The following is a 19,647-nucleotide window of genomic DNA, read 5'->3' on the forward strand; positions in this document are numbered from 1 at the left end:
GGGATGCTCCCAGTGACTGGGTAAAGGCAGATAATATATCCATTGTCAAGAAGGACAACCCAGGAAATCAGGCCAGTCAGCCTCACCTCAGCCCTTGGGAAAGAGATGGAAATGCAAACTGACTGCACCAAGCTGCCAACTCCTCTACTAAAACTACAAAATTGATAGTTCATTGAGAAGGTATAGAGAATTAATTCAGCAAGTTGTGGATTGCTCCAGGAGGAGGGGAAACCCAAATTTCATCAATCTGGAACAAAAAAAGTAACGTTCCAGAGGCAGTCTGTGGTGAGACCCAAGTCTCTGAATGGAAGGCTTTGTCTCCAAATACCATCCTTTGGAGATGTAGTGACTGGAAGAAGGATGAATTTTTGCACTGTACTAGATTGCCATGTCAGGAACATAAGTGAAAGAAGCAGTAATATACAGTGTTATATAACAATTAACACAATACAATTTAATTGACCGCCCATTATCACTGAAAATCAAATCCCCCTGAGGCACACACCAAACTCACCCATCTTCCCATATTACCAGCTTTGGAAAGGACAAAATTAGTAACAACTGGAATGCATTAACATTTCCCTCCATCCATTGGAGGCATTCCAAACAAGAAAATTATTAGTGCCTTACCATTTAGAATGAGCAGTATACCCCACAAGGTAATTCCTAGCTGAGAGTGTGTTGCTCACCTTTTAGTGGGCATTGCTCTGCAGATCAATAACTCAGGATCAAAAGACATAATCAGCAGTGTGTTCTGCTACCAGCAAAAGAAGGATTGGAAAAATTCTACCCAGTCACTCCAAAGAGATCATCAAAATTATCCTCCAGGGATCCCTGCTCAGAGGACTTGGTGATTACACAATCCCAGGCACCAAAGCACCCAGCATCATGCCCAGCCCCATGCTGGTGGGACTCAGGGCTGCCTGCTCAGTAGGCTCTGTGCTCCTTAGTCCCAGGATTCTGCAAACTTCAAGGGTCATGGTCCCAAGGGTGCTGGTGAGGCGCTTTCTGTGAGTCCTCACCTTCCCTTTGTAGCCCCTCTATGTGTGGTTTTGTTTGAGAGTCATTAGGTTTAGGTACAGCAAATAGTGCTAAAGAGAGGGTTAGGGTTATGGCCAGTGTTAGGGTTTTAGGTGAAGGGTTTGTATTATGGTTAGGCTTGAGTTTAAGGTTAGGGTTACAGTCATGAGGGATAAAGTTAGAGTTAGCTTTGAGTTCAGGGTTAGGGTTATTGTTTATAGGGATAGCATTAAGTAGTAGAGTTAATATTAGATTTACAGTAATTTTGGTTACATTTACGGTTAGGACATATGTTGGGCTTAAACTTAAGGTGAGGGGTTAGTTGAAATATTTTTAGGGCTAGAGATACAGTCTTTAGGGTTAATGCTAGAGTTATGTTTAAGCTTAACTCAATTAACTGTGTAGCAGTTTCAATTGTTAGGGCTTATTTTTGTTAGTTTTTAGGGATATGGTAATGTAGGTTTGTGGATTTTGTTTGGCAGGATTTTGGTTAGAATTATTGTTAGGGCTTTTCTTTGGATGGGGGGCAGTGTGTTTGGTGAATATTACATGAGGAGAAGGCACAGGAGCAGTCCTAATAGTGAGAGTATGACAATGACTGTGTCTGTTTTGGTCATTATGTGCTTAGTAAGTTTTTCAATAATAAGTCATTTAAACAGGAATCCTGGTAGCAGGGGAAGTCCTGCTAGGAAGCCTAAGACTAATATTGAGATTTTACTGCGTGTGGGGATGTTACAGTGATTGACAAGGGTGTTGGCCAACCAAATATCTCCCAATGCTGCAGCCACCTCACTGGCCAGGACCTGAAGGGGAGTGGGGTTCAAACCAATGAGAGCAACCAGACTGCATCTTTCAAATGCCCTATTAAGGGAGGGATTGGGAAAGTGAAGTTTTCTGTTGCCACCTGAAGTTTGGGGTGAGTAGTCTCTGTCTCCTGTGCTCTCACTCATATTTTTGTTCTTTAGGCCATTATCATTGGTAGTTTTTGAGCTTTGTTTGTGTTGAGAGCGAGGACTGTTGTGGAAGTTATAAGGAAGGATAAGTAGAAAGTTAGTAGGAGGGGTTTGGCTATAACTGCTATAATAATTATTAGGCTATTCAACCCAAGTGAGAATGCTTAAGACTTTTCAAATCTGTGTTTGATTTAATCCAGTTCAGTCTCTTAGAGCTGCTGAGTCAAGGATTATGGTGGTTAATAATTTTGAGTAGAGTGATTGAGGACAAGAATGGGTGGCAGTGAATTTAATTTTTGTTGATAGCAGTGATTAGGGATTAAGTTCTTCTGTGGATCAGGAATGGGAAGGGACTGGGACTAGTTAGATTGCAATTGCTGTTGTCAGTAGGGGCAGGACGTCGCGTGGTTTCATTTGTTAATGGCACACTGGTTCTGCTTCAAAAGACAACGAATGCTGAGGCAGCTGCTTGTACTGGGGAAGTATTTGATTATGGCTTCAGTGGCTCGTGGGTGGTGGGATTTGCAGATTTGGAGATGAGTGGAATGATGGTGAGGGTGTTAATTCCTATTCTTGTTCAAGGCGTGATTCAGTGGCTGCTCAAAATTGTAATGATTGCTCCTAGAATTAAGCTTGAGGAGGAGATTCACTTTGCACATTAGAGCTCCCTGTTCACCTTACCACAGTGATTCCTTATGTTCAGGCACGTATCCTTGAGGAAGGAGACAGGGCTGCCCAGCTGATTGGTGTGCTGGTGCCTGCTCTATTCCAGCTTGGATTCACCTTCCAAAGAGGCTCAGTAGTGAACAGCTCAGTACTGATTCCATTTCCTGCTGCCTGGGGTAACCCAAAGGGGTCTACAATGCTTGGGCCTTATTTGGCTTGTATGTAGGATTTTTCATTCTTCCAATATTAAGAAGGCTAAAGCAATTAGAATTAGAATACAGTGGGCATAAGAACATGATGAAATAAAGATATTTAAAAGTAGAAGGTCAGCTCAAGAGTAATTTGAGTGGGAAAAGAGAGGAGATAGGGAGATGATTTGAATCTCTGGATAGCAACATTAAACCTTCTGTATTTTCTGACCTCTGCTGTGGGAGCAGGCCTTTCCCAGGACAGAGGATAGTACTCACTTGGTAGTTTAATTGAGTTTATCACTCAGGATTGCTTGTACTCACTTTTTTTGTCCTTTTGTAAATGCAAAAGTTCATTGTAGAGAGGATTGCTGTGGTCTGAACCCAGCTTGAATATACAGTTCCCTAAGAGTAGCTGCTCCTTTAGGATGTTCTGATACATCACTGAAGTTGTAAACTTCCATGTCAAAGTGTGCTCTTGGAGGACATTGAGCAGTTTTCCCTGGGTGGTTTGGTCAATTGCAGGGAAAGGGGAAGGATAAGGAATTTGGTCTGGGCTTGAGCCAAAATGGCATTTTGCTGGTTCAGATTTCCTCCCAGCTTTTGTGGCAGGATGGCAACTCCATCCCTGCAAACTACTCCCTTCTGCAAACAGTGCTGGCTCTGTGTCAGAGTAGGTGGCTGACAGCTACAGAGGATCCTGCAAGGACACCCAACTAATTTCCTCATGAACAGGAGGGGATGCCTTTGAGCGTGGTACCCCCTGATTGATTCCTCTCTATGAAGCTGCTCAATCACTTTTCAAAGCTCTGCAAAGGTTTGGCAGCCCCAGCACCTCAGAGAGATGAGCTCTACCATTGCAGGCCATGGAAAGAAGTACCTCATCTGGCCTATCTGAACAAACCAGCAGGAGATTTATCTGCTGCTCCTGGTTCTTCTAGTACAGGACAATGAATGGTCTTTTTTTATTCACCTGCTCTCTACCATCATTGTAAGCAGCTCTTCTCCAGACTAAGATAACCGTATATATTTAATGATTCCTCAACCAGAAGCTGCTCAGAAGACTTTGATTAACTTTCTCTGTACATTTTTTTACTCTTCTGTGTGTGGAAGGAGGTGGGTGCAGCACCTTCAGGGCAACCCCTGTGGTACCAGCATTGGGTCTGCTTTTGTGGAGGAAAATAACCTTTCTTCAAGGGGGGTTTTACACCTCCAGAGCAAGCTTTGAGCATGGCATTTCCAGTCTCACCTGCCTGTACCTTGGTCCCAGCAGGCGTTTGCTGGTTGGGAGAGCAGTCTGCAGTTCAATCCTGACATCTGCAGCTCCCGGCTGGAACTGCGGCAGCATCTCCAGCTTGGAGGAGATGTTTGGTAGGCAAACAACCCCTTCTGTCAATAACCTCCTCAGGTGAGGCTTCTGGGGTTGAAATTCCCGGAGGAATTCACTTCTCTTCAAACAGGGCTTGAAGAGGAGTGGATAAACTGTAAAGGAGATAAAGTCTTTTATCGAATGATTAAGTAGTTAAAACACACACTCCTGACAAATTAAGATGAGATTAGCCTCAGGGGAGTGTCTGCTTATCAACTTTTAGCAGTGTTTTTTCCCAGAAGTTCTTACACAATCTGTCCATTTCAAGGGGGGGAAAAAAAGTTTGTTCAAATACTTTGCCCAGGAAATATCAATTTGCCAAAACTTTGCCTGCCTGCAATGCTTTTTTCATGAAATCATAGAATGGTTTAGGTTGGAAGGGACCTTAAAGATCAATCCCCTGTCACTAAACCAATTATTTTGCTGGTGTGTCCCTCTGAGCCATGCCCAGCTGGATCCCAGTTTAATTCTGGGAGCTGTCACCATCCCCATCCAGACCTCACCACTTCAGATCCCTGTGCTGGAGGAGAACATTGTGCTCCATCCATCTGAACTCTTGTATTAGTATGGCATGCCACATCCCTGGATTGATGAAATCTTCATTAAATCACATTAAATCATATTTCATCAAAATAGAAACAGTCTGTTCCTGACCTAAAAATTTCTACCTCTGACTTTCTGCCACTGGGTACACTTGAGTCTCAGGCCTCTCTAAAAGTTCTTCCATTGTTCAGTCAAAAGTAAAAGGGAGTTTTGGAAATCCTGTCCCCTTTTTTATTTACTCACTTTGGAGCTAGAGAAGGAAATAATTCTTCTATGCCTTGGTTGATTGAACAAAATCAATTCATCCATAAAATGTCTTGAAAGCCATGAATGTCTGCATAAAGACCTAGTGCCAGTTACTTTTTGTTAATGCTCTGTTAGAAGTACATCATTACATTCAAATATCAAAGGCTCTTGCTTAATATCTCATGCAAAATTCCCATCTCAGCAATCTGTTCATTAGAGAAATGATTTTTTTGGATGTGTGACTCATGAATCCCTCTGATGTGGGTCAGTGGGAATGTGTGTCAATCCACCACCATCCTGGCAGCTCAGAGGGCACATCCTGATGTCACCATGATATTTTATGAAAATCCTTTTGACAGGATTTTCTCCTGAGAAGCTGAGGAGCCTCAGGAAAGAAATGTAAACAATAACTATCTGCTGTGGAATGCAACAGGTGCATCTTTGAGTGGTCCATGTGGATTGCTTTCACTTGATGACAAACACAGCTACCTGTGTCGAGGCTGTGAGCAGTCACAGGATTTTGTTATTCATTCCACTCCTTTCCTTTCCAGCCTTCTGAAGGATCTTTTCTCACTATTCTTTTTAGTATAGTTTTAGTATAGCAATATAATATAATATAATATAATATAATATAATATAATATAATATAATATAATATAATATAAGCCTTCTGAAACATGGAGTCAAGATTCTCATCTCTTCCCTTGCCCTGGGACCCTCAAGCACAACCATATCCTGAGGCACAGCCCTGATGGCTCAGTGATGATGCCACAGCTTCCTGAACCTTCCAGCAGCTTTGCAAGCAGCTCCTGGCCCTTGCCTTCCTCAGTTTGGTGCTTCCAGCTCGACAAAGCAAAGCTGTTTGCTCAGCCTGCTGCCTCTTGGATGTGACTGCTGTCCCACAGCATGACCCTCTCCCAGCCTCAGGGACAAGGAGAGTAATGAGGCCTTAAAGTGAAATTGCACAAGGGTAAAAGCCCAGAAACTATTTTTACAAATGTGCTTTAATGGGAAAAGGCTTCTTCTATTCCATATTCTGATTTTGTCTTTAAACCCAGCCTGCTGTCTGAGAAGCCAAGCCTTCACATCTGAGCAGCAGAGCTGAGTGATTGCAGATGTCTGCCTTTCCTAGGACTTGTTCACGTGAAGTGAACATGAAGTAGAGAGCTGGATCCATCACCTGCTCCAAGAGCTGAGCCAGAGGGGCTGGTTTCCAGCATCTGTTAGCACGGAGCTGTCAGGTAAGCTGTCTGGAGGGACATGGGCTTTGTAAGCCCTCCAGAAGGTTCTCCCTGTCATCACCAGGAGCAGCAGGAAACATTTTCCCATGGATATGGTGACCCAGGCCTGCAGGCAGGAGTGTGCCAAGATCTCCTGGTTTGCCTGGTGTGACTTTCTCAGGCCCCATGATTTTTCCAGGGCAGTGAAACACAGGAACCTTCCCAGGGCATCTCTGCAGTCACCTCTGGCACAGGGACTTGCTGGAGGAGCTGGTGAAACCTGCAATGGCACAGAAAGTGCTGCCTTTGCTCTCCTGCACCCAGGCCCAGCCATGCCCAGCTTCACACTCCCTCTCCTCCCTCTTCATTCCAGCCAGGCCACCTGGTGTCCTCCTGCCCCTTGAAAGTGCTGGGAGTTTCTGATGCCTCCTTTTGGGAAGGAGGGATGATGCCAGCCCCTCCCCAGGCCAGAGCCAACGCCCAGATGAGGAGTTGGAAATGCTGAGTGTTAAAAAAGGCCACTTAGAAGTCCAGACTTCTCTTCTGCTATCTTTAAGGAGAATTCTGCCTGGCAGCCAGGGCCCAGAAGAAAACATCCAGGTCCACCACAGCACATTGTTCCTTTTGGCTTCCTCACATCTTCAGACTGATGTGGCAGGCTTTGTCCAAGGGACTTCTGTGGTAACCAATGATACAGAGGAGCTACAGGTAAGGTGTCCAATTCATCTTCTAAATTTGATTAAACATTGTGCTGGCCTTCACTGATCACCCTAAATGCTTGAAACTTTATTTTTTTCCCAGTGTGGGTAAAAAAATCCTTTGGTTTCATCTGATATAATAATGAAAAGGGGGAACTTTTATGCCTGTGTCTAGGACGAAAAAAAAAATCAGAAAAAGAAAAATCTGGCACTCACAGCTACAATTTTCTTTTCACCATTCTTCCTTCAATCCAGTAAAATCAAGACAGCCTGGCAATCTCAGTTTCATTTCTTATCTCCTATCACCTCTGAGTTCCAGAGCACATGGAATGCTGGTTGGAAAAATAAAACAAACCCAAAAATCCAAACAACTTGACACATTAAGTGATCACCCTAAAAGCTTGAAACTTTACTTTTTTCCAGTGTGGGTAAAAAAATCCTTTGGTTTCATCTGATACAATAATGAAAAAGGGGAACTTTTATGCCTGTGTCTAGGACGAAAAAAAAAATCAGAAAAAGAAAAATCTGGCACTCACAGCAACAATTTTCTTTTAATTGTTCTTCCTTCAATCCAGTAAAATCAAGACAGCCTGGCAATCTCAGTTTCATTTCTTATCTCCTATCACCTCTGAGTTCCAGAGCACGTGGAATGCTGGTTTGAAAAATGAAACAAACCCAAAAACCCAAACCCAAACAACTTGTCACATTAATATTTCTACCAGTTAATGACTGTATTTAGGTCTTATGGAATGCTGGTTGGAAAAATAAAACAAACCCAAAAATCCAAACAACTTGACACATTAATATTTCTACCAGTTAATGACTGTATTTAGGTCTTGCAAATCACATACACCACTGGTAAGCAAAGCACCTTCCTGCTCCATGGATGGAGATGCAACTTGTGTCCCTTGGAGATAAGGAGGTGTTTTAGGCCATGAAATCCCAGGGTGATGGAGAAGGTTCACCCCACCTGGGGCTCCCACCTTGTCTTGGCATTTCTCCCTTTGTGGAGCTGGAAATCATCATCACAGCCCAGCTCCTCAGCATCAGGCAGACACAGTGGGTAAAGAGGAGAGGAGGGTGGATCTAAGACACAGGATGGGCAAGAACAATTCTTCCCACTTTTCACTGCAATATTCCTGCAGATTTTTTTTATTGTGAGAAAGCTCTACTCCACTAAGCTGCCTTTTCCCTGATTTCAGGCTAGAAGATCGTTTGCAATCTGCTCTGCTGACTCAAAATTCCTGTGGAATATCACCCTAGAGAATACACATTCTACTGAATACCAAGTACCTTTCATATAGGCAATAGTATCCCCTCTCTCTCTCCATGGTAGGTATTTCAGCTCAATTCCTGGGAATGCTTCAGGAGATGCATTCATCATCTGGCTGAATAATTCAGCCTATGGAGATGATATATTTCCTCCCCTTTCCTCGAATGCATTGCTTTAAAATGCATAATACTGTTTGTACAATAATCTTTCATCTTGCACAGCCAGCCATGATACAGAGGTATTTCTGTGGCAGCTTTGCCTTTGATGCTGGATGGCATCAAATCTAATGGATGGCGTGTAAAGCAAGGAAATAATATTTCCTCAAGTGGAAAGCTGAATGTATTATTTAACCAGCACCAGCCTTGTGTGGACCAGTTCTTCTCTCAGGGAAAGGACACAGGCTGGCTCTCCCGGACCTTTGGTATCCCAGAAACAATATCAGATTTTCTTGGTGCTACAACAAAGATCCTTCCCACGGTGGCTTGGGAGGGAGGGGCACGGGAAGGGCTTGGATTTAAGCCTTGCAGCTCCTTCCTTGAAGTGCTCCAGCCTTCCCGGGGGCTTTGTGAGGAGCAGGTTTCTGTGTGCCAAGAGCTGCTGGCAGTGAGACAGGAGCTGAGGCCAGGGAGCCTCTAGATGTCACTGCCAGACAGCAGAAAGGGACCCCAGAGCCACGGCGGGCTGGGGGGGACATTCTGGTGGCACAGCTGGCAGCAGGGACACAGGGTGGCTTTGGTGGGCATTGGTGAAACCTGCTGTGAAGAGGCTGCTGTGCTTTGGGACTGCCTTCCCCAGGGCTGAAAAGGTGCAGCTATTGCAGGGTGGGACCAGCTGCAAGGAGTGCAGCCAGAAATTGCAGCTCAAGGTATTTCATGTGAGGAATTGCCAGGTAAGAGGGAAATGTTTCAGCTGCAGCCCTGCAGCAAAGAAATCCTAAGGACGGGTGCTAAGGCTGAGCTCCATAGTGCCAGATAGAGCTGGCACCCCCCCCCACAATGAGAAATAATCCCAATATTTGTCTGTGCCTCTGCTGAGCCACCTGGACATGGGGAGGGGTCTCTCTTGACAGAACTTCCATCTGCTCCCTACTCAGAGAAGGACAAGTACCTCTTTTGAGTAAGAGTCTGATATAATGATCTCTTTCAGCTAGGTTTTATAAGCTCTTGGAGATCTATGTCACACCCAAGATAGCTCAGCTACCTCAGATGGCATAAAATTAGTGGGATGGCTTCTGTGGTAGTGTTGGAAACAGAAAAGTTTTAATAAAAGACAAAATAACAAAGCTCTTTACAGAGAAAATCTGAGCCAGGCGCAAGAGGCTCTTGCTCCTGGTAAAACACCTCACAAAAACGATTAGTTCCTTTGTTTTCTTCTTTTTCTAGCAAATTGCTTAGGTGGGACTTTTTGGCTTCTGTCAAATTGGCTGTCTTTAAGTTTGAGGTGAAGTCCCCAAGGTCCTATGAAGTGTCTTTTTACCTAATTGACCTTTTTTCTTTTTCTGGGCTTTTTTCTTTTATAAAGAGACAAAGGATAATTTTGTCACTCCATCAACAGAGGGCACATTCCTACAAGGGTCACCATCCCACTGAGGGCAGCAGCCAGAGCTGAGTGTTCCCAGGCACCCCTCCAGGCGGGTGTTCCTCCACTGGAATACCAGTCCCTCACTGCTGCAGCCCTGCTTGATCAGGGCTGTGAGTCTGCAGCCCACAGTCAGGACATTTGCTGTGGCATTGTGCTCACTGCTTTGAGAAACAAAACTAAAAATCATTAGTGCACACCATAAAGTGCACGAGGCCACTGGGCTGCTCAGAGACAGGGTCTCACCCAGCTACCCAGCTTTCCCCTCTGCAACCATGCATGTGGTTATGGAATAATGAGCCTTTTTTTTTTTTTTTTTTTTCCATTGGAAATGTTTATAATTTTTCCTCTATGAATTGAAGCAGCCAAAGGTTGAGAGGGAGGTTCAGTTGCTCCAAACCTGGCCACGGACACCCCCAGTCTCCCATACCACAACAGCAAGATGTGTTCACTGAGGTGTGGCCATCAAACCACAGCCTCCAAGGTGCCTGGGAAAGCCTTGACCCAGAGTGCTTGCTCAGGAAACGACCCTGTAGTAGGTAAGACTTGTGAGAACTTCCTCCTCTTGGCATGATGTGGGCACAGGCTTTGGCAGGCAGATGTAAGACATGGGGCCTTTGGGTCTCAGGAGAAGGGCAGTAAACAGGAGGGCTCCAAGATCCAGAGATGCAGAGATTATTCTTGCTGGGTCAGCTGTCAGCACTCTGCACCAACGTCCTTCCGAAGCTGATGCTTGGCTTAGATCCTACCTAATTTCATCAGCTCTATATCCCATCTCCTGTGCTAGGGAGTTGAGCATCACTAATCTCATCTGCCTCAGCCTGCTTCTTACCCTCTTGAGGGCTTTAGCCTCATGAAGGTTTAAAAATAGAGCATTTGTTTGAGGTCCTCCTCTTTCGTTTCTAACAGCAGATTCTCTTAGGGGTTTTCAGACTTGTGTCCCTGAGGACTAGGAACTGATTTTAATCAAAAAAATTAGAGAGGATATTATCATAATTGGATGAATCTCAGAGCCTTCACAAGTGCCAGAAACCTCATGGGGACTGCACTCACATTTCAGAGCTGGCAAACACAGATGAAGGGGCCTGAAGATTTTAATAGGGGCACCATCCCCATAAAGTTGGCCTTCACAGCTTAATCACACAAAGATGAAATGTAGAAGTTTTCTCTCTTTATCTAACACCCCACTGATCTGAGCTGCCTTTGTTTTCAGTGCTGGCCCCAGGATTTGTGAAATGTATTAAGCTTCTTGTTGCTTTTGGAAATAACAGTCACCACTGTATTATGGCCAAATCATTGCTTTTCTCCCTTATTGACCCTTTTTTTTTTTCTTCAGGCTACCAAACACCCTTGACTTTGTCTGTGGGATGGTTAATCAACAAGTCTGTCACAATGATGGATTCCTCCTGAATTGTTGCTTAATTAGCTCGGTTGGAAGTATAAATCAAGTGGAATACCAATTCTTCCAATGCCACAGACAGGCAGCCATGCTCAGCTTGACAGCAGTGAGTTATTACTCTGCCCCAGTGCAGGATCAGCCTGCAGGCACCAGCCTGCAAAGCCAGAGGGGCCGTGGGTTGGTCCCTGAGAGTGCAGAGCCACACACAGCTGGGTGAAGGGCTGCTGGGATGGAGCTGGAGGTGGCCTCTGTGCCTGGGGACACTGCTCAGAGCATCAGCCCAGGAGCTGCTCGCAGGGAGACAACTCATGGAGAGGTGATGTTTCTCACTGGGGGTGCCTGGTGGCTGTGTGCTTTTCAGTGGAGACATTTCAGTTTGTGGCCAGGCTGAGATATGAGACAAGGATCTTTGTCTCCTGACAGGCAGAATTGCCTTCCACAGAAAGGCAATTACGCATCTCAACAAAAGGAGAAGTAATACATGGGCTGCAAATTAAGATTTTGAGATTAATCTTAATGGCTTGGTATTTTTAGAGATGAGACGTTCACACAACAAGAATTTAAGTATTTAAACCAGGTGACTTGAACTGAATTTTGCAACTTGAACAGAGATGACTTCTCTGTAGCTACATAGAGCTTGTTCCCAGCAGGTCTGAGCCATCTTGAGCACCACTGAACTGTGTGGTGGAAGTCGTCCAGAAGTACTTGAAGTTTTTTAATTATCCCAGGCTAAGCTACATAAACCTTTCTCTGAAGTGATCCTACTAATAAACCTTTTTAGCAAAGTATATTTATTTTTCCATGGCCCCCTTTTTATCTTCTCTCTTTGCCAACATTTGCAGAGGGCTTAATTAGTGATTAATGATTTCAGGTGGGATGTGTAAGTCCTGCTTGGGAGAAGGAATCAGTTTGTTCAAAAATTACTGAAAAAAAAATTAAAATAGTCTAACTTTACTGATTTCTAATTTTCAGTGGAAGAGTGGGTTCAGTGGCCCCTCTTGCCCAGGATGTACCTACCTGAGTGATGCTCTGCAAGCTGGTGAGCGAGGCAGTGACACAGCACAGACTGGTAACAGAGATCTGGGTTGCATCTTTACCTGGTGATGTAGTTGTTGCTCCAGTGTGCAACATCTCCCTGGCAAATGGATAAATCTGTTGCTAACACGTGGATGCCTCAGTGGAAACCTGGGCAGAGGGTCTGGGTGAGGCATGGTGTGAATTATATTGCCATGGCAACCTGGGATTTCTTTCATCCGTTGACATTTGCATCCTTCTTTTTTTTGGCATTTTCACAAATAGAGTCTTAATATTTTTTTTTCCAATATCTGAGTGGAATAGATCACTAAATTTGCTATTAATGCCATGATAAAAAAGTATGGAAGTGAAGTTCATGTGTGGGTACAGACCATTACAGTTGTTTTGCAGGTTTAAGTTAAATTTTTGAGCAGGAATTATGTCTGAAGAAGCCCTACATTTTTAAAGACATCAGGACAGAGGAAGAGAATGCAGTTCAGATAATCTTTTCTACTCCCAAACAGTCCCGATATAGATTCTGGAAGTCAGAAAGAAAGCACTGAACAATTTGTTCTATGTCTCTAATATGCTACCCAATTTCTGTAGCAAATAAAATGGAATCCCTATAGTTGATGAACTCAAAAATGCCTTTTTTTTTCATTTATTAATAAAAAGTATAAAGAAAACCAAAAAGATTCTGCTGTTATTTATGAATTAGGACTAATTTCTTCAATGATTTTCTGGCACTTATAAATGGCACAGAAGAAAATTAAGAAATAATTAAAGTAAAACTGTGTCCTAATTGTTTTTGTAACCTACATCTTATACACTCCTTTCACATGAAATGCACAGGTCGGTTCTTTTTCATAGTGGAGTTAATGGAGCTGGTCCTAACTTCTGTACTATTTACAGGAAGATGAGAGGAGATTACAGTCAACATTTCCAGCTTGCCCAGACCATTAAGTACTACCACCTTGCCCATGGAGTACTTTCATTAGCAATCCTTCCCTCTCCAAGGCACCTCCATTTTGCCTGGAAAGGACTCTTCATCCCAGCAGCTTGGAGTGCCACCAAGCATGAGGACACCTGGCTTCACTCCTTCACCACCTCCAGTGGTTTTTCAAGATGGTTTTTTATGGGATGGCCTTGACACTGCTCTGTGAGGAGGAAGAAAAGTCACCTGAAACAGAGGTAAAGAGACTCACTCAGACCACAGCCAGCTCCAGGTCAGCCTTTAGGAATCACTAATGGGAATATTTTTGCCAAGAGAGTTTTTTAAGCTAATGCCAAATGTGTTTTCCCACATCAGTCACAGTTTGTTAGGCTCCAGTTTTACCAGTTCTGATCCTCTGAGGGTCCTGTGCCATGACTGCCCAGGCTCCAGCTGCAAGTGTCTGCTGAATTGCTCAAGTGAGCTGCTTACAAACACCCTGCAGGCAGGATTTCATTCCAAACCAGTAAGTGAAAATTATGATTAATTATATATTCCCAGAAGTTATGATCAGTTTATGAATGATTCATGAAAAAAAAAAAAGACTTAATAGACTATGAAAATAATTTGCAAGTAATAATTTAAGCAACTTCATCTCCAAAGGCGAGGTCCTTCTCATATTTACCTAATGATGGTCTGCAGTGCAAGTGCTGGGTGCAGTGTTGTGAATATTCTGTTTCCACACACCAAGACATCAAAATGCAGGTTTGCACTGTCCCCAGCTCTGAATGCAAAGGGCAGGCTTTCAAACAAACAGCTGTTTGCAGGCAGAGCTCAGCGGGGTGAAGGCACCACAGTGCTGAAGGCCAGCTCTGGACACAATGGATGTGACCAGGAGCAGCAGGGCACAGACCTTGTCCTGGAGTCAAGGTGACAGACATGGAGCCATCCCTGCCTTGGCTCTGAACCTTCCATGCTTTCTCCCTGGGGAGTGTAATTTACACCCCAGTTACATATTTCCCCTTCCAACTTCTCAGCAAAGCTGGCATCCAATGCAAACTGCCTTCAGAAACAGGGTGGGAGACACCAGAGATGCTGTTCCTGTGTTATTTATTATTGTAACTCCTGTCCATAGGATGGGCTAGCTGGATGCAGTTAATGGATTTCAAAGAGTGTCATGGGTTTGAGGTTTTTACTCCATTTTTGGACCAGACTGATAAGGAAAGTGTTTGATTTGCCCAAGGATGCTCCACAAATTCCTGGGGTCAACTGCCCCTCCACTGCACTTTTTACTAAGGGTTTCCTCCCTGCTTTCTCCTCAGTGACAAATGTTTGGGAGCAGCACTAACACTTCATCACTGCAGCTGGAGCAGGTGCATCACAGAGGGTTAGCAGAAGCACTGTGGCTGAGATGGCTTTTGGATGTATAAACAGCACAAGTTTTGCAGGAAAAGGCAGAGTCTTTCATGAGAACCAAACAGCAAAACTGTGGAGTCCAGAGGAAAAAAGTCCAAACATCAAAAGAAGCACAAGGTAGGGACTGTGGTTCAAATGTAAACCAAACCACGTAATTCTGTTAAAAATGTGAAATCAGACTGACTAAGAAATCTAAGTTACTTCGTATACCCACCCTCTATTTGACTACACATTTGCTGCTGTGTAAAATATGCAGAGGTAATTGCACCCCTCAAAACTCAAAAATATAAATTACGCTCTCTCATGTATTATCTTAGGTGGGGGCAAGTTTCTAGCTGAGCCATTGGTGGTTGGATTGACTGGGAAGGTCATCAGCAATTCCCCAGAAAAAAAATAGCCTAAAGTCCAATTCCCTTTACAGCCTTCATGCTGCAGGTCTCACCTCTTTCCCTCCTCCTCTCACAGCTTCTCTCAAAACCCCCCACAACTCCAGGCTGAGCTTCCTGCAAGGGCCCCACCCTCTCTTTTGAGCACTGAGGAGATTTCTTACCATGACCTCTGGCATCTCTCTAGGTGTACATGACAAGGGTCAGCCACTGGGAAAAAAAGGAGAAAAGTTGCATTTAGACAGTGATGGTACACCAAGTGTTCAGACTTGTCTCAGAACCTTCAGGGGTGACCCAGTGACTGTAGTCCTTTTGTACTGCAAGGGATAGTTAAGGGATTTTGGAGCTGCCTCTTTCCCTTATTACAATTCAGACCCAGAAACTCTTTCCATATGTTGTTTTCCATGATAAATTATTGCAGCAGCTGCTGCAGGAGCAATTGCTGGGGAAGTGTGGCACCTGCCTGATTGCAAGTGGAAGAGATAGCAACTTCTGGGAACCTGGCTGTCCTACAGACTACCCTATAAAATAGGTCCAGGTCCCCTGCTTGCAAGCTGTGCTCTGCCCTTGGTGCAAAACAGATTTAATGAACAATGAGGCTCTGCACTAACCATGGAGTGTAAACAGGAGCTGGTGAGATTGTAAAAGGCTCTTTTAAAAAATCTTTTTAAACACTGGGTTGTCAAATAACCGTCCCCAGACTGATAAAATGCAGTACTCAGGCATATCACTATGGAGCACAGCAGGATTTTTGCTTCAGACTAGCTGATAAAAAGCCTGATGTATCCCCATTCAGTGAGCTATCCTTCAGGCTGTGCTTTTAAGACAAACAGCAGCAGCAAGCATTTGTCTGCTGTTTCTTTCTTAAAGCCAAGATGTTTTGCAATTCAGGATTAACAGATGGGGCAGTAAGAAATGAGGGCATGGATTTTTTTTTTTGTTTGTTTTTTGTTTGCCACTTCCTCAAAGTCACTTTGAGCAATGTTTCCAGCAATGACAGGCTGGTGTCAGTAAGGGAAGACCCCATGCCTTGGCCAGGGATGGGCCCCTCTGAGCTGTGTCCATATCACACATCATCTTCAACTTCACCCTTCTGCTAATGTGTGCTCCCACTTTGGAACTGGAGAGAATAGAAGGAAGGAGCATCCTTACCTCCATTGCTGTCATCAAAATTTGTGATCCGCCCTCTGCTAAGTTTTGGAATGCATCTAGGGGCAGAACAAAAAAACCTTATTTCATGGAGAAAAAGCAAGAAGGCACTGCAGACATAAGGCTGTGGCAGCTGAGGAGCAGAGCTGCAGTCCCTGTGCTGGGATGCTGTGCCTGGCTCAGGTGTCCTGCCTGGCCTCCTCTCATTTCTGTGCTGGGTACCCCTTCTGCCTTGGCCCTCGGATCACAGCCTGGGAAGGCATCCCAATTTTGGGGCCAGAATTTGGCAGAAGTGTAGGGACAGGCAGCGCTCAATGTGGCTGCCTTCATCTCCTCTCGTAATTTGTTTCAATTGTTTTCCTGCCTGGAGAGTGACAGGAGGACAGTGAACTAATGAAACACATCTTCCCACAGGGAAACTTTCTGTTGGTCCTTTTCCATCCTCCCTGGCAGTGAGTGATCACAGTGTGCCCTAAAGAAAGTGATTCTCTCGAAGTCATTAGTATGCCTTGCAAGCTTTTTGCAGGGAATATAAATGCAGATGCTGCTGTTATTCAGCTAGAGTTTGAAATTAACATTGCTGAAAGTTTGTTTTTTTTTTTTTGGCAGAACACTTTGCCATCAGGAAATTTAAATCCATTCAAATATTGTTATTCTATGTGCATATTTATATTGCAGTATGTCTAGGAGAAGTCTTCAAACCCAAGTATTTGGATAAACTCAAAACACAGTATTTTGAGGGTTTTTATTTATTCTGAAATTACTTTTCTCCTAGAAATGTGCTCTTATAACAGTAATAAAAAGTTGAAACAAATTTAAGTCTGTCTATCCTTGAATGACACATTTCTCTGGGAGCCTGGAGTTTCCCACTCTGCATGGAAAAGACTTTGTAAGATTACAGGTGTTTTGAAACGTGCCCAGCCTTAGCAAAAAGGCTGCTGGGAGAGGGTAGGAAGAGGGCACAAGGGCTCATTGCTCATCTGCCCCTTAGGAGGCCAGCAGAGCTACCTGTAGGGCCTAAAGCAGGGAGGAAAAGTGCCACATCCAGCCTACACTGCTCTGAAAAAAGGCACAGAACAAGGAAATCCTCGTGTTGTGCCCAAGGCTGTATTTGCAGGGCTGGGCTTGCACCCAGCAGTCTTTTTAGGAAAAAGTGGCAGCGCTGAAATTACCTCCTCTGGGCAGAGGTAAGTGCCTCTTTACTGCTTCATTAACTCCAGTTAAATAGAATTTGCAAAGAAGAGGCTGCTTTTGGTTTGGGTCTCATCTCTGGCTATCTTGAAAGGATGAATAATGATTTAATGGGACAGATTTTATCTTCCCCGCTGCATTCACATCATCATAAAGGTTGACTGCCTTTTATTCCCACTTGGCACCCTTATCCTCTCCTGTAGCAAACTTATTCACAATCATCTAAAAAGTTTGAGAGATGTATTTCACATTAAACCCTCTGTAAAGTGATAACTGAAGGAGTGGAGAGCATTTTAAGATTCTCATTACAGACAGCAATGAAACTTTTAGATACTCCTTTCCACATGGATGCAAAGGATTTGTCTTTACATTGGCTCTTAAAATGTAAAAGGATATTTTTTAAACAAAAAAATACTGTGGCAGTAATTTAGGCATAAAAACTTTCATCTGCAGCAAGTGACATGTATAATCACAAAAAATGGGTGTTTGCAAGCTTTTTTTTTTTTAATGAAAGCATTAAAATCAGGACACGCTCTGATTTTACAATGCTTTCAGAGCTGCTTCTGCTGTACTCCCTTGAAATGGGATTTTCAGCAGTGTCATCCAAGCAGATCTGCTGACCACTGTTGGCCCATTAAACATCAGTGCTAAAAACACATGGGAGAAAATGAACGCTCGTTTCCATGCACTGTTGAAACCCAGCTCATTCCAGAGATGAAATAAATTGCTGTAGCAATGTTCTAGCACAGGGGTCACAGTTGCTGACTTTGTTTAACTACCAATACCTCCAGTCGAAATGCTTATTATTAGAGTAGCAAAAATTACGATTTTATAAAACAGAATTTCATTTCCATCCAGGCAAAAGCTCATTTACAAAGGCTCCCTCCTTGCAAGTGCCAGGCAATAGCTGGATGCGACAGAGGGAATGGGTTTGTTTATCCACAGAGGATACTGGACTTTCTCCTAACCAAAAAACTCAGAACTTCACTGAACACTGAACTACTCTCTAGCAGCCAGTTGCTCCAGTGTGTGGCATTCACATTCTCTGAACAGAGAGAGACATAATTCTCTCTCAGGTTCTTTTCCTGGAGAAGCACAGAGAGAAGAAGAGAAAACCAATTCTTATCTCTACTTGCTGCCCCTGTTGTTGTGCACATGTGGAATGTGTTAGGAAGATTGTTTACCTGAAGTGATTTGTCAATTGGATTCTGCTGAGGATTGTTTTGTTTCCTTAGCCAATTGGCTCAAAACTGTGTCCTGGCTGTCTCAGACAGTCACGAGTTTTCTTTAATATTCTTTGTAGTATAGTACGGTGTCTCTTCAATGTAGTTGTAATGTAATATAGTATAGTTTAATAAAGCAATTGTTCAGCATTCTGAATCAATGGAGTCAGATGCCAGTCATCCCCAGAGTTGGGGTCACCTAGTTTTCTATGCCAGTGCACAGGAGATGAATCCAGCTCCTGGCAAACAGCCTGCCCAAAGAGCAGCCTGGGCCGGGGCAGGCGCGTCCCTTCCAAGCTACGCCGTTGGACTGGTGTTATCACGCCTTGTGTGGTGTCCCTCCTCCCTTGGCCCTGCTCTCAGCCTGGCTTTGGGGGCTGCCACGTGGCCTGGCAGTGGTGGCACTCACGGCTCATGGTGTCGAGGCGCAGCATGCAGCACACGAAGTCGCAGAAGCCAACCCTGCCGGCGCCGTCGCCGTAGCGCAGCGTCATCAGGCGCAGCAGCTGCGCGTCGCTGGCCAGACCTGCCGAGGGAAGGCACGCTGGGAGGGCATGGAGCAGCTCTGCTGGCCTCCTGCAGCCTGCCAGCAAGCTGGGGACACCCTTATCCCCCCTCTCTGTCCTCCCCTGGACAGCCTTTTCCTCACTTTGTGCCCAAGAGTTGGGGCAGGGTAATGGAAAATCAAAGTCGCCTCACTCACTGACTCCCACTGCGGCTTAAGTTAACAAGCTGCAAACACTGAGCTAACTCATCTAGTGTTATCTTGCTTTGCCTTTCTAGCTTTTATTTTCTATAAGAAAGGGTGATTTTCTTTGGCTCATAACTGTAAAAGTCTGAGCATAGCGTTTCCGATACCACCGGCTCTTTCTGCTAAAGAGGCAGATGCTGCATTGCTGCATGCTCAGGCTGTTATGCTGCATAGCATGCCTGGGATTCTTAATTTTTACATTTTCTCTTCTATTAGAAAATGGTGAAGGGTGCATTTCTTTTTTATTAGTTGGTTATTCAGTATTTGTGTCGCAGTCTGTTTGGATGGAAATCGGTATTCAATTGAATGAACAAAAATTGCTTTTTAGAATGATTCTTTTATTAGTTAAATAAAACTACCCTAAATGTGCTGGCTATATTAGAGGAATGATTTAAATATATTTTGCACTAAAAGCTGATTTGCAAAACAAAAG

The 19,647-nt window shown here is 44.1% G+C and overlaps 1 protein-coding gene and 1 long non-coding RNA gene across 4 annotated transcripts in view; one reads left to right on the forward strand and one right to left on the reverse strand.

Annotated features, from left to right (window-relative positions):
• Positions 1-6,119: 6,119 nt before the first annotated feature.
• On the forward strand, positions 6,120-12,227 carry LOC120506070. The gene is made up of 6 exons (XR_005628425.1): positions 6,120-6,226; positions 6,763-6,913; positions 8,106-8,235; positions 10,117-10,293; positions 11,091-11,259; positions 12,126-12,227. It is a non-coding gene; the product is annotated as an uncharacterized LOC120506070 (long non-coding RNA).
• Positions 12,228-13,219: 992 nt separating this feature from the next.
• Positions 13,220-19,647, reverse strand: part of CAPN13 (calpain 13) — a 68,150-nt gene continuing 61,722 nt past the window's right edge. For all 3 annotated transcript variants that reach the window (XM_039717207.1, XM_039717205.1, XM_039717206.1), the window contains exons 20-23: positions 18,873-18,989; positions 16,053-16,108; positions 15,065-15,110; positions 13,220-13,347 (exon numbers count right to left, since the gene is read on the reverse strand). In XM_039717207.1, the coding sequence (XP_039573141.1) occupies positions 15,084-15,110; positions 16,053-16,108; positions 18,873-18,989 (200 nt within the window). In that variant the 3' untranslated portion in view covers positions 13,220-13,347; positions 15,065-15,083. The remainder of the gene's footprint in view (positions 13,348-15,064; positions 15,111-16,052; positions 16,109-18,872; positions 18,990-19,647) is intronic.

This window comes from Passer montanus, unplaced genomic scaffold (assembly GCF_014805655.1).
Source record: "Passer montanus isolate IOZ18808 unplaced genomic scaffold, ASM1480565v1 scaffold37, whole genome shotgun sequence".
Taxonomy (NCBI): domain Eukaryota; kingdom Metazoa; phylum Chordata; class Aves; order Passeriformes; family Passeridae; genus Passer; species Passer montanus.